At 45.5% G+C, this 14,288-nt stretch overlaps 1 protein-coding gene across 1 annotated transcript in view; it reads right to left on the bottom strand.

Annotated features, from left to right (window-relative positions):
• Positions 1 to 14,288, bottom strand: part of LOC140064159 (bactericidal permeability-increasing protein-like) — a 62,045-nt gene that overhangs the window by 3,283 nt on the left and 44,474 nt on the right. Inside the window, exons 14-15 of the mRNA XM_072110759.1 lie at positions 9,955 to 10,015; positions 8,942 to 9,006 (exon numbers count right to left, since the gene is read on the bottom strand). Of these exons, the coding sequence (XP_071966860.1) occupies positions 8,942 to 9,006; positions 9,955 to 10,015 (126 nt within the window). The remainder of the gene's footprint in view (positions 1 to 8,941; positions 9,007 to 9,954; positions 10,016 to 14,288) is intronic.

Here is a 14,288-nt window from a genome sequence, read left to right as displayed (position 1 = left end):
TTCTACCCCAAAAATTATGGGGTGTAGAGGTGGAGGGAATATATCCTTATGTGTTTTTGGAAAAATGTGGAAAATAGGGCATAATGGATGGTCTGGAACTAAGAAAATAGCTTCTTTCTTGGTATGTAAACCCAGGGACACTCCCCATTGTATTTTATGTGTTAACGTTTGTTTGACATTCTCTGTTGGGTCAAGTGTGATTACTTTATATACTTTGGCATCCCCCAGCATTTGCATAATACATACCTCTTAGAGGAACAACAATGGGGCCCGTCCTTGCCCCTCATACAGACAGTTACACAGTTATTGTTCTGTAGTTCTTTTAAGGCGTTTTCCTGAGTTCTGGACTGGTTGTGCTGTGACCATTGTTGTATACTACAACTGTAGTTGTATTTGTGTAAATCCCTTAGACCATGAGTAAGAACTGAATGTCTATGTCCGAAACGCGTAGGTCCCTTGGATTATGCAATGTAATTTCCTCTTTTTAATGGATATGGAATAATGACAAAGAGTTTAGCAGACTGAAGTGCCGGTCACAACCTACTCTTTCTTTGAATTATAAAATATACCTGTTACGACTTACAGACAAATTTAACTTAAGAACTAGAGATGAGCGAACACTAAAATGCTCGGGTACTCGTTATTCGAGACGAACTTTTCCCGATGCTCGAGTGCTCGTCTCGAATAACGAACCCCATTGAAGTCAATGGGAGACTCGAGCATTTTTCAAGGGGACCAAGGCTCTGCACAGGGAAGCTTGGCCAAACACCTGGGAACCTCAGAAAAGGATGGAAACACCACGGAAATGGACAGGAAACAGCAGGGGCAGCATGCATGGATGCCTCTGAGGCTGCTTAATCGCACCATTATGCCGAAATTATGGGCAACAGCATGGCCATGACAGAGTGACAGAATGAAGCTAGATAGCATGTAAAACATCCAATAATTGACCCTGACACTACAGGGGACGGCATGCAGAGGCAGAGGCAGCGGCAGCAGGCTAGAGAGTGGCATGGCGACATACCCTAATTGGACTCAGGCTTCAAACCAATGGGTGTCAGAGAGGAACCAAAGGAGGTGAGCAAGAAGCGCTCAAATAATATCGGTACATGATAAAAGTTTGCCAGTATATTTTGTGGATTACACAGCAGGGTGGCGACAAAGTTAACATGGAAGCCATGAAAACAACCCAAAATTCTGCCTGACACAGCTCGTTTGATAAGGGGACCATGTATGCTTACAGTTCATGCCAGTCGCTGCACTGGCTGCCAGTCTCCTTTCGAATACAGTTTAAAATAATAATAACCCTCATCCATAAAGCTCTGTATAATGCTGCACCCCCCTACCTCTCCTCTCTTATCTCAGTCTATCGCCCAACCCGTGCTCTTAGATCCGCCAGTGATCTTAGATTAACCTCTACCCTAGTGCGGACCTCCCACTCGCGTCTCCAAGACTTCTCTAGAGCTGCACCAATTCTATGGAATGCTCTGCCCTGGACTATCAGACTAATACCTAACCTCCAAAGTTTCAAACGTGCTCTTAAAACCCATTTCTTTAGGCAAGCCTATAACACTCATTAACTGCATGAAGTTTTAACTCTTCTACTAACCCGTCCTGTGTCGTCCTCCCATCTGTTATCCAGCAACCAACAGGCACCAGACTTCTCTGCAGTCCCATTCACCCTGGACCTGGTATATAAGATGACGGCTGAGTGGTTCAAGCGACAGCAATTCCATTTATTATATTTTGTTCTATTCCCTAAGAAGAATGGCTTGACCGTTAAATATTCTTTTACCTCGTGTTACCCCATCATCTTCATAAACCGTAAGCTCTGGCGAGCAGGGACCTCACTCCTGTTGTTCCATACAAATGTTGTGCTCTGTTACAATACATTTGTATTTGTTTCCTATGATTTGTAAAGCGCTACGGAATATGATGGCGCTATATAAATAAAGATTATTATTATTATTATTATGGAGGCAGTGAACTAGTAGTAGATTAAAGGTGCTGCAACTATGTTAGTTGGATCTTGGGATGGAGCTGGCGCTCTGCAGCCAGGCGAGCTTTTGCCAATCCAAGCCCCTGTCTCTAGGCTACTCCCCAAACAGCACTTCTAAGAACCTTTTGTATAAGATCAAGTGTAGTAGCGTTCTTATAAGTTTAGGATATGGCGGGTGAGGGGAATGTAAACAGATGCGCAAGAAGCGCTGAAATAATATCCCTAAATGGTAAAAGTTTGCAAGTATATTTTGGGGATTACACAGCAGGGTGGCGACAAAGTTAACAACTTTGATGTGGAATGCCCTGTAATAGCTCTTGGGCGGTGTGCCTTTTATCGCCTAGGCTCAGCAGTTTCAGCACCGCCTGCTGTCGCTTAGCGACGGCACTGCTGCTGTGCCTAGAGCTACCGACTGATGGCGCCATGCCCACGGATGGTAATTCGGAGGAGGAGGAGGTGGAGGAGGGGTGGGAGGAGGTATAGTAGGCCTTTGAGACCTGGACCGAGGTAGGCCCCGCAATTCTCTGCGTCGGCAGTATATGACCAGCCCCAGGGTCAGACTCGGTCCCAGCCTGCACCAAGTTAAGTGTAGTAGCGTTCTTATAAGTTTGGGATATGGCGGGTGAGGGGAATGTAAACAGATGCGCAAGAAGCGCATGATGCGCATGGAGCTGGCGCTCCGCTGCCAGGCGAGCTTTCGCCAATTCAAGCCCCTGTCTCTAGGCTACTCCCCAAACAGCACTTCTAAGAACCTTTTGTATAAGATCAAGTGTAGTAGCGTTCTTATAAGTTTAGGATATGCCGGGTGAGGGGAATGTAAACAGATGCGCAAGAAGCGCTGAAATAATATCCCTAAATGGTAAAAGTTTGCCAGTATATTTTGTGGATAACACAGCAGGGTGGCGACAAAGTTAACAACTTTGATGTGGAATCCATGAAAACAACCCAAATTTCTGCCTGACACACCTCGTTTGATAAAGGGACGATGTATGGAGGCAGCTATATGGACGACTTTTGGAGGTAGCAATGGAGACAACGTGTGGAGGCTGCTATGGAGACAATTTAATTTGGATAGTGCCTGTATGTGGCAGTCCCAAACATTTTTCAAACCAGAGGAGCAGGTAGGTGGCCCTCCAGTAAAATGGAATAGATTGAGTGCCTGTATGTGGCAGTCCCAAAAATGTTTCAAACCAGAGGAGCAGGTAGGTGGCCCTGCAGTAAAATGGAATAGATTGAGTGCCTGTATGTGGCAGTCCCAAAAATTTTTCAAACCAGAGGAGCAGGTAGGTGGCCCTCCAGTAAAATGGAATAGATTGAGTGCCTGTATGTGGCAGTCCCAAAAATGTTTCAAACCAGAGGAGCAGGTAGGTGGCCCTGCAGTAAAATGGAATAGATTGAGTGCCTGTATGTGGCAGTCCCAAAAATTTTTCAAACCAGAGGAGCAGGTAGGTGGCCCTCCAGTAAAATGGAATAGATTGAGTGCCTGTATGTGGCACTCACAAAAATTGTTTCAAACAGAGGACCGGGTAGGTGGCCCTCCAGAAAAATTAAATGCATGAAGTACTATAGCAAGAGCCAGTGGGCCCTGTCAAAAAATAGCCATTTTCCTCTGCTTTACTGTACAAAGAGGAGGAGAAGGAGGAAAATGAGGAGGAGTGGATCAATTATTCAGGTTGAGCTTCCTTCACCTGGTGGAGATTGGAAATTCTGAGAAATCCAGCCTTTATTCATTTTAATAAGCGTCAGCCTGTCAGCGCTGTCAGTCGACAGGCGTGTACGCTTATCGGTGATGATGCCACCAGCTGCACTGAAAACCCGCTCGGACAAGACGCTAGCGGCAGGGCAGGCAAGAACCTCCAAGGCGTACAGCGCCAGTTCGTGCCACATGTCCAGCTTTGAAACCCAGTAGTTGTAGGGAGCTGTGTGATCATTTAGGACGATGGTATGGTCAGCTACGTACTCCCTCACCATCTTTCTGTAAAGATCAGCCCTACTCTGCCGAGACTGGGGACAGGTGACAGTGTCTTGCTGGGGTGACATAAAGCTGGCAAAAGCCTTGTAAAGCGTACCCTTGCCAGTGCTGGACAAGCTGCCTGCTCGCCTACTCTCCCTCGCTACTTGTCCCGCAGAACTACGCACTCTGCCGCTAGCGCTGTCAGAAGGGAAATACTGTTTCAGCTTGTGCACCAGGGCCTGCTGGTATTCATGCATTCTCACACTCCTTTCCTCTGCAGGGATGAGAGTGGAAAGATTTTGCTTGTACCGTGGGTCCAGGAGAGTGAACACCCAGTAATCGGTGCTGGAATAAATTCTTTGAACGCGAGGGTCACGGGATAGGCAGCCTAGCATGAAATCTGCCATATGCGCCAGAGTACCAACGCGTAAGAATTCACTCCCCTCACTGGCCTGACTGTCCATTTCCTCCTACTCCAACTCCTCCAACTCCTCTTCTTCTGCCCATACACGCTGAACAGTAAAGGACTCAACAATGGTCCCCTCTTGTGTCTCACCAACATTCTCCTCCTCTTCCTCCTCATCCTCCTCCACCTCCACCTCCTCCGATATGCGCTGAGAAACAGACCTGAGGGTGCTTTAACTATCAACAAGGGAATATTCTTCCCCTGTCTCTTGTGACGAGCGCAAAGCTTCCGACTTCATGCTGACCAGAGAGTTTTTCAACAGGCCAAGCAGCGGGATGGTGAGGCTGATGATGGCGGCATCGCCACTGACCATCTGTGTTGACTCCTCAAAGTTACTCAGCACCTGACAGATATCAGGCATCCACGTCCACTCCTCATTGTAGACTTGAGGAAGCTGACTGACCTGACTACCAGTTCTGGTGGAAGTTGACATCTGGCAGTCTACAATCGCTCTGCGCTGCTGGTAAACTCTGGATAACATGGTCAGTGTTGAATTCCACCTCGTGGGCACGTCGCACAACAGTCGGTGAGCGGGCAGTTGGAGGCGGCGCTGCGCTGCCCTGAGAGTGGCAGCATCTGGGCTGGACTTCCTGAAATGCGCACAGATGCGGCGCACCTTCGTGAGCAAATCAGACAGATTGGGGTATGTCTTGAGGAAACGCTGAACTATCAGATTTAACACATGGGCCAGGCATGGCACATGTGTCAGTCTGCCGAGTTGCAGAGCCGCCACCAGGTTACGGCCGTTGTCACACACAACCATTCCCGGCTTGAGGTTCAGCGGTGCCAGCCACAGATCAGTCTGCGCCGTGATGCCCTGTAATAGCTCTTGGGCGGTGTGCCTTTTGTCGCCTAGGCTCAGCAGTTTGAGCACCGCCTGCTGTCGCTTAGCGACGGCACTGCTGCTGTGCCTAGAGCTACCGACTGATGGCGCCGTGCCCACGGATGGTAGTTCGGAGGAGGAGGTGGAGGAGGGGTGGGAGGAGGAGGAGGCATAGTAGGCCTGAAACACCTGGACCGAGGTAGGCCCCGCAATCCTCGGCGTCGGCAGTATATGAGCAGCCCCAGTGTCAGACTCGGTCCCAGCCTCCACCAAGTTAACCCAATGTGCCGTCAGCGATATATAGTGGCCCTGCCCGGCAGCACTCGTCCACGTGTCCGTGGTCAGGTGGACCTTGTCAGAAACGGCGTTGGTCAGGGCACGGATGATGTTGTCTGACACGTGCTGGTGCAGGGCTGGGACGGCACATCGGGAAAAGTAGTGGCGGCTGGGGACCGAATACCGAGGGGCGGCCGCCGCCATGAGGTTGCGAAAGGCCTCGGTCTCTACTAGCCTATAGGGCAGCATCTCCAGGCTAAGCAATCTGGAGATGTGCACATTAAGGGCTTGGGCGTGCGGGTGGGTTGCACTATATTTGCGTTTCCGCTCCAGCGTCTGGGGTATGGAGAGCTGAACGCTGGTGGATGCTGTGGAGGATCGTGGAGGCGACGATGGGGTTTTTGTGGCAGGGTCCTGGGCAGGGGGCTGACTAGCAGCTGACACAGGGGAAGGAGCAGTGGTGTGCACGGCCGGAGGTGAACGGGCTTGTTGCCACTGAGTGGGGTGTTTAGCATTCATATGCCTGCGCATACTGGTGGTAGTTAAGCTAGTAGTGGTGGAACCCCTGCTGAGCCTGGTTTGGCAAATGTTGCACACCACAGTCCGTCGGTCATCCGGTGTTTCCTTAAAGAACCTCCAGACTTCTGAAGATCTAGCCCTCGCCGCAGGAGCCCTCGCCACGGGAGCTTCACTAGTTGACACATTTGGCGCTGATGCACCAGCTCTGGCCCTGCCTCTCCGTCTGGCCCCACCACTGCCTCTTCCAACCTGTTCTGGTCGAGGACTCTCCTCCGTCTCAGAAGCACTGTGTTCACCCGGCCTCTCAACCCAGCTTGGGTCTGTCACCTCATCATCCTCCGATCCCTCAGTCTGCTCCCCCCTCGGACTTCCTGCCCTGACAACAACTTCCCCACTGTCTGACAACCGTGTCTCCTCATCGTCGGACACCTCTTTACACACTTCCACTACGTCAAGAAGGTCATCATCACCCACAGACTGTGACTGTTGGAAAACCTGGGCATCGGAAAATTGCTCAGCAGCAACCGGACAAGTGGTTTGTGACTGTGGGAAGGGTCCAGAAAACAGTTCCTCAGAGTATGCCGGTTCAAATGCCAAATTTTCCTGGGAGGGGGCAGACTGGGGGGGAGGAGGCTGAGGTGCAGGAGCTGGAGGAGTGGCGATTTCGGTGACATGGGTGGACTGCGTGGAAGACTGACTGGTGGTGGACAAATTGCTCGAAGCATTGTCAGCAATCCACGACATCACCTGTTCGCACTGTTCTGGCCTCAACAGTGCTCTACCACGAGTCCCAGTAACTTCAGACATGAACCTAGGGAGTGTAGCTCTGCGGCGTTCCCCTGCTCCCTCATCAGCAGGTGGTGTCTCACCCCGCCCAGGACCACGGCCTCTGACCCCTGCAGTAGTTGGACGCCCACGTCCCCGCCCTCGTCCTCTACCCCTAGCCCTCGGGTTAAACATTTTTAAAATGAGAGTTATAACTTTATTTTTTTTTTTACTTTTTTTTTTTTTTTTGTGTTTTTTTTTTTTTTTGTGTTTTTTGTTTTTTTTTTGAGTTTTTAAAACCAAACAATGCTATCCTATTGCTATGGCTATTTTCTAGCCAAGTATCAAAGCACACTACTATGCCAGATGAGATGACACTGAGTTAGTGCCTAATTGAAATCCAACCCCTACTAAATTTTCCCACTTCGGTCTTTGCTATGGATATGTGCGTCACTAAGCGCAGAACACAGCGGTCGCAAGTCTCACTACAAATTGCTCAGAATTGGCTAGTACATGCACTGCAGAAAGTACAGCCACCAGCAGATCAACCAGAAATCAAATATATAGAACGCTACTGTATGCGTAAGTAAGCTCTTTGTATTCTCCTATGGCTATTTTCTAGCCAAGTATCAAAGCACACTACTATGCCAGATGAGATGACACTGAGTTAGTGCCTAATTGAAATCCAACCCCTACTAAATTTTCCCACTTCGGTCTTTGCTATGGATATGTGCGTCACTAAGCGCAGAACACAGCGGTCGCAAGTCTCACTACAAATTGCTCAGAATTGGCTAGTACATGCACTGCAGAAAGTACAGCCACCAGCAGATCAACCAGAAATCAAATATATAGAACGCTACTGTATGCGTAAGTAAGCTCTTTGTATTCTCCTATGGCTATTTTCTAGCCAAGTATCAAAGCACACTACTATGCCAGATGAGATGACACTGAGTTAGTGCCTAATTGAAATCCAACCCCTACTAAATTTTCCCACTTCGGTCTTTGCTATGGATATGTGCGTCACTAAGCGCAGAACACAGCGGTCGCAAGTCTCACTACAAATTGCTCAGAATTGGCTAGTACATGCACTGCAGAAAGTACAGCCACCAGCAGATCAACCAGAAATCAAATATATAGAACGCTACTGTATGCGTAAGTAAGCTCTTTGTATTCTCCTATGGCTATTTTCTAGCCAAGTATCAAAGCACACTACTATGCCAGATGAGATGACACTGAGTTAGTGCCTAATTGAAATCCAACCCCTACTAAATTTTCCCACTTCGGTCTTTGCTATGGATATGTGTGCCACTAAGAGCTAAACACAACGGTAGCAAGTCCCCCTGCTAATTCCTCACAAAATGGTACTAGATGCAAATTAAAATAAAAAAAGTAGAACGTTATTGTAGCCCTAAGAAGGGCTGTTGGGTTCTTTGAGAATCACTCCTGCCTAACAGTAAGCTAATAGAACACCCTAACGCTTTCCCTGACCAGCAGCAGCTCTCTCCCTAGCGGCATCCAGACACAGAATGATCCGAGCAGCGCGGGCAGCGGCTAGTCTATCCCAGGGTCACCTGATCTGGCCAGCCAACCACTGCTATCGACGTGTAAGGGTACCACGTCATGCTGGGTGGAGTGCAGAGTCTCCTGGCTTGTGATTGGCTCTGTTTCTGGCCGCCAAAAAGCAAAACGGCGGGAGCTGCCATTTTCTCGAGCGGGCGAAGTATTCGTCCGAGCAACGAGCAGTTTCGAGTACCCTAATGCTCGACCGAGCATCAAGCTCGGACGAGCATGTTCGCTCATCTCTATTAAGAACCTATCTTGTACGTAACCCAGGGACTGACTGTATCTAAGCCTGCCATTTAATTGCTCCAAAGCCATAGTTTCTGAACCATGTAATGTAGACATATACTGTCTAATAAGACAGCATATCATGGGTGTGATAAGCCATCGTATAATCCTATGGAGTGTAATACATTGGTAGCTGTTGTATGATACTGTCAGCTGTATCTTATAGTATCATCTGTAATACTGATTGATGAGCTGTGTTTCTTGTCTTATTATGTGTGATACTATATATTGAGCTGCTGTATCTAAGGATTTGATTATGCTATTTGGGATACATGGTAGACAAGTCTTTACCTTCTCAACATGAACAATGGGGTCTTGGAGATGGAAAGGTAGGAGAAACATCTTCTTGAGTCGCTCTATAAATGGATTAAAGCATAAGGTCATATTGACACATGATAATACGGACCCTTTTCCCTCTTTTGTGTTTTGTCATTATGCTTGTCATTGCTGAAGTAAAGACATTAAAATGAGTGTTAAATTTATGGAGCTGTAAATGGCATCTTTGGGGTAAAAGTCTTACTTGTACAGTTGGTAGGATCCCACTCCGGAAGGTGCTGTTATTAGGCAGAAGTTTTTGCAGGTAGCAGAAGTCAGGGGCGGGAAATGAGCGGGTATTTAAAACTGCATACAACCCCCCTCCTCCCTCCCTCATCTTGAATTTCATTTGTCGTGGTGTTTTATTATCAGGGAATTTCACGCTCAGTGATTGTTGAGTGGATACATTTTTTGTATGATATGATTATTCATATACTTCTGTTTTATTTTTAAACTTGATTTGAGTTTTTTAGGCTTTGTTGGGTCTTTATTTTTCATGCGCATGTATATATATAAGGGGTTGTGTTATCACGGGTTTTCCTGGGCTATGTTTTATAATGCTATATAATACATAATGGTGTTGTAACCCAGGAACTCCTGGACACTTACAACAACAAATAATTATAAAGTGCTTTTTTTTCACAATGAACTCAAAGCAGGGGTAGATATTTTCTAGATATATTTCTCATAGGTCTGGGTACAAGGCTACAAAGAGTAGGGGCAAAAATATCTGCCTCCAGATATCATAAATTGGGTCCTGGGAGTGATCCATTCACTTTATATATTTTCTATCTGTTCCATTCTTCTGTAAACCTCCAGTGCAGATGTGAAGAGTCCACCGTTGAAGCATTGTAAAAAACTATAAACCGGTAGTTGTATGTAATACAACTATGTAATACAATATTGTGTTCAGTTGTCAACATAGATAGAAGAAACCACCTCATTTCTTCTCTATGTCCTAAAACTAACCTCCTTCATAGAGCACTTACCATTCAGAACTGGAGTCATTATTTTCAGGCCAAAGCTAAGAGTTTTCTGCAGATTGTCCATCTAATAAAACAATATGTTATACATAGTTTATATAAGGTATTTTTTTTCCTCTGCAGACCTACACATAGCCAAATACATGACTGTAGACTTATAGACCTCTCAAACATATATACCAGTGCCCTGCTTATATTGGTTACAATAATATTTTTTGCCAATAATGGAAGTCATTGCTTTATGAACTCATTTCATCTTCTACTATGCTCATATTAATTCTACGTGGCTGCCGTCATACTCACCTGTCCCCACCCTAGCGACAGAGCCTGGGGGCGGGGATGCGTGCATGTCGGCTTTGCGAAATTTAAAGGGCCAGTGCGCCGCCAATCGGCGCTGGCTGGCCACTGCTCTGCTATATAGCCTGCCTCTTCCTATGACTTCTGCCAGATCTTTGTGCCCAGTTGCCTTAGAGAAAGCGTTGTTATTGAGACTCTTGTGATCTCCTGACCTCCTGCCTGACTTCAACTCGACCTGCGGAGCGACGTGGTGGTATCCTGCCGCAGCACCGATGCTGACACGTGGCCATGAGCATCAATTGCAGCTTTATGATGATGTCTCATGATGTTCACAAGTCGACTCATTGGGGCACATTTACTTACCCGGACCATTCGCGATCCAGCGGCGCGTTCTCTGCACAGGATTCGGGTCCGGCCGGGATTTATGAAGGTAGTTCCTCCGCCGTCCACCAGGTGGCGCTGCTGCGCTGAAAATCATCTCAACGCGCCGGAATGCACCACCTCGGAACAGGTGAAGGTAAGCGCTTCCCAAGCGACACTTTTTCGGTTGTTAAATGCGGTGGTTTTTCCGAATAAGTTGGGTTTTCGTTCGGCCACGCCCCCCGATTTCCGTCGCGCGCAAGCCGGCGCCGATGCGCCACAATCCGATCGCGTGCGCCAAAATCCCGGGGCAATTCAGGTACAATCGGCGCAAATCGGAAATATTCGGGTAACACGTCGGGAAAACGCAAATCGGGCCCTTAGTAAATGACCCCCATTGTCTTCTGAGAGATTGCATCCCAGTCTTCTTAAATGGTGGCCCTCAGGCCATTGAAGTTCTGGGGTGCAGAGTTATAAGCCACCACATGCTGATCTCATAGGTTTTCAATAGAATTCAGGTCTGGAAAAAGTGCAGGTCCTTCCATTTGAGGTACCCTAGTCTCCAGCAGCCATGACCTTGAGGAGCTGGTGAATCCAAGAAGATGAAATTAGGTTTCTGCTGTTTATGCAGATGCACAGTGAATAATGTATTGTGGGCTTGTATTTACACTACACTTTTGGAGTTCTGCACATTTTCTATTTTTCGATTGATATATAGTTAGATACATTGACAGATATAAAATATTTTTGTTAATCCATTACATTTTTTAACGCTAAGAGCAGTTATTTACTATCCCGGGAAACAATGGGGGCTACAACTAGAAATATATAAAGCTGAGTGTATATATGTCTGGGTGTCCGTGTATGTGCAGTGATTGATTTATTCTTCAGGGACAACACAGTGGGACTAAGGGTCCCACGGCCGCATTTCCGTCTGGTTTTCTGACTTTTCGGGGATCGCGCTGCTGGGAAAGTTATTTAGTAGGGGATTGTATCGCATGCGATCAGATTTTGGCGCATCGGCGCCGGCTTTCATGCAACAGAAATTGTGAGGGGGGCCGTCGGTCGATCCGACAGATTTAGACTGAGTGCGTGATTTAACTTTCAATTTGTGTCACAAGATCAAGCACTTACATGCACCAGGAAGAAGAAGGTAAACTCCGGTGGACCGGAACGGGGAAGCGACACATGCAGGAAATTGGGTGCCCCGGTGTTCACAACAATCTCTAAAGTAGTGCATACTTAATGAGAGGGGAATCTCGGAGCTAGGCATATAAGCAAAAGAGCTTCATTATCATAATTTTATAAGTGTTTTTTCAGCAAAACTCCTCAGCTAAGGGATCAAACATGATATGTTTCTGCGTCAGTGTAGCTACAGAATTCTCAAGGTATGTTTGGTTCATAATGCATGAAATCAAATGGTAAGATTTCCTTTAAGGGGTTAATGAAGAACGTGCAGCACGACTCATGAATCAGGCACACTTGGGGGAATGAGTATAAGACAGCTTATGTGTGAGGTAATATGTGAAGTAATATAATAGATAGAGAGAGATGGAAAAACGGAGAGATAACGGCAGAGAGGGACAGAGGGAGATCTCATTATATATATGGGATACAATCCTTAAAACTGAAATTGTAAACCAAAGAAGGACAAGCAGTATTGTTATGAAAAATACGTATCAGATATGCAAATAAAGAAATTTTTAAGCACCAAGTCAAACAACTGCTGTATGTTAAATGGGCATACATGCCAGATCAAAAAAAAAATTGTAGCCACATGAAATCTGAAAATTTGGATCCACTTTTGTGGTATACTTGCACAATGGGGCACATTTACTTACTCAGTCCTGCGCGTTTCCTGATCCGGACTGTCCGACGAGGATGAACTCTGCCGTGATTCATGAAGATCGTGCGCCCAATATCCTGCATGTGTCGCTCCCCGCTCAGGTCAGCCGGAGTTCACCTTCTTCTTCCTGGTGCATGTAAGTGCATGGCTTGCGACACAATTTTTAAGTTTAATCCTGCGGTTTGTCCGAATCTGTCGGATCGCCCAACAGCCTGCACCCCAATTTGTGTAGCATGAAAGCAGGCGCGATTGTGCCAAAATCTGTTCGTGTGCGCCAAAAAACCCTTTTAAATTCCTATCCCAGCGGCGCAAAGCTGAATTCGTCAGGAAGTCCGATGAAAGTGAGGTCCGCGGGGCCCTTAGTAAATGAGCCCCGATGTCTTCTGTTTGTCACAGTGGCAGATTTAGCCAGTACATTTATTGCACTCTATTACAATGAACAATGAACAAATGATCAAATGATCTCTTTTTTAAAATTAAAAAAGATCCTCTAATAAGATCTTTGTTGACCCCATCAAATATAAAAATCAAATTGCACTTTAAAAAAGTGTAAATCACCACAAAACAATACATATTGGGTATCACCACGTCCGTAGCAACCTGCACAATAAGATAAAATTGTTAGCGAACCCGTACGGTGAACGCCATACAAACTTTTTTTTAAAAATCATGTAAAAATTATAATATTTTCACAACCTAATAAGAAAGGATAAAAAGTGATCAAAAAGTAACATTTACCCCAACATGATAACATATAAACTAAAGCTTGTCCCTAAAACAACAAGCCCTAAAACGGCTCCGTATACAAAAAAAATAAAATGTTATGCCTCTTAGTACATGACGATTCAAAAACAAGCAAATTTCTCAACAAATGAGTTCTATACTCTACAAAACAAGTCAACCATAAGAAAGCTATATAAATGGGGTATCTCTGTAATCGTGCTATATAAGAATATGTCATTTTTACAGTATGGTGTATGGTCAACAAAAAAAAGCTAAAAACTGTAAGCCAGAAAAAATTTTTTTCTTATACCCACTCAATATAATCCCCCATACAAAAAAAATAAACATTTTATACCCTGTAAAATATGACAATGCAAATCTGCTCTCAATGGCGCTCCATCCATTCTATGCCCGGCTGTAAGCCCATATACCAACACATATGGGGTATCGGTGGGTATACAACTTTGTGGAGTTTCTCATCATTTAATCCATTGTAAAAAAAAAAAAATTTTTTTGGGGGGGGGGGGGTGCAAGGAACAAAATGAATGTATTGTCCAAAAAAATTACAAATTGTAAACTCCACCTCCATTTTGATTTAACCCCTAGTAAAACACCAAAAGGGTTAACAGGGTTTCTCATGCATAGAGGGTGTATTTTATATGATGGGGTAATTTATTCGGTTTTACCCTCTCAAAGTTACTTGAATACTGAGCAGGGTTTGGCAATTTTCATTCGGGAAATGTTATTTATGAAGGTATTTGGGTGCTATGACTGGCTGAAAAGCAATAAATTTTGAACTTTGAAAATTGAGAATTTTTTTTTTTAAGTTACCATTTTTTTCATACTTAAACACAAGAGATATCATCCAATTTTTTCCACTAATCTAAAGTACAATGTGTGACAAGAAAACAATCTCAAAATTACCTGGATATGTTAAAGCATTTAAACACATTTTCAAAACACAGATATACTTCAAACTGGTTCCAATAAAAAATGTTGGAAAAATTCATCATGATGTTGACATATAATAGTAATAATAATATACTGACCTAGAGAATAAAATTAGAATGTGGCAAATACATTTTTAATAATGCATTTTATGCGCAGTTCCATT

Source organism: Engystomops pustulosus, chromosome 6 (genome assembly GCF_040894005.1).
Source record: "Engystomops pustulosus chromosome 6, aEngPut4.maternal, whole genome shotgun sequence".
NCBI lineage: Eukaryota > Metazoa > Chordata > Amphibia > Anura > Leptodactylidae > Engystomops > Engystomops pustulosus.
This window is presented reverse-complemented; position numbering and strand designations above follow the sequence as displayed.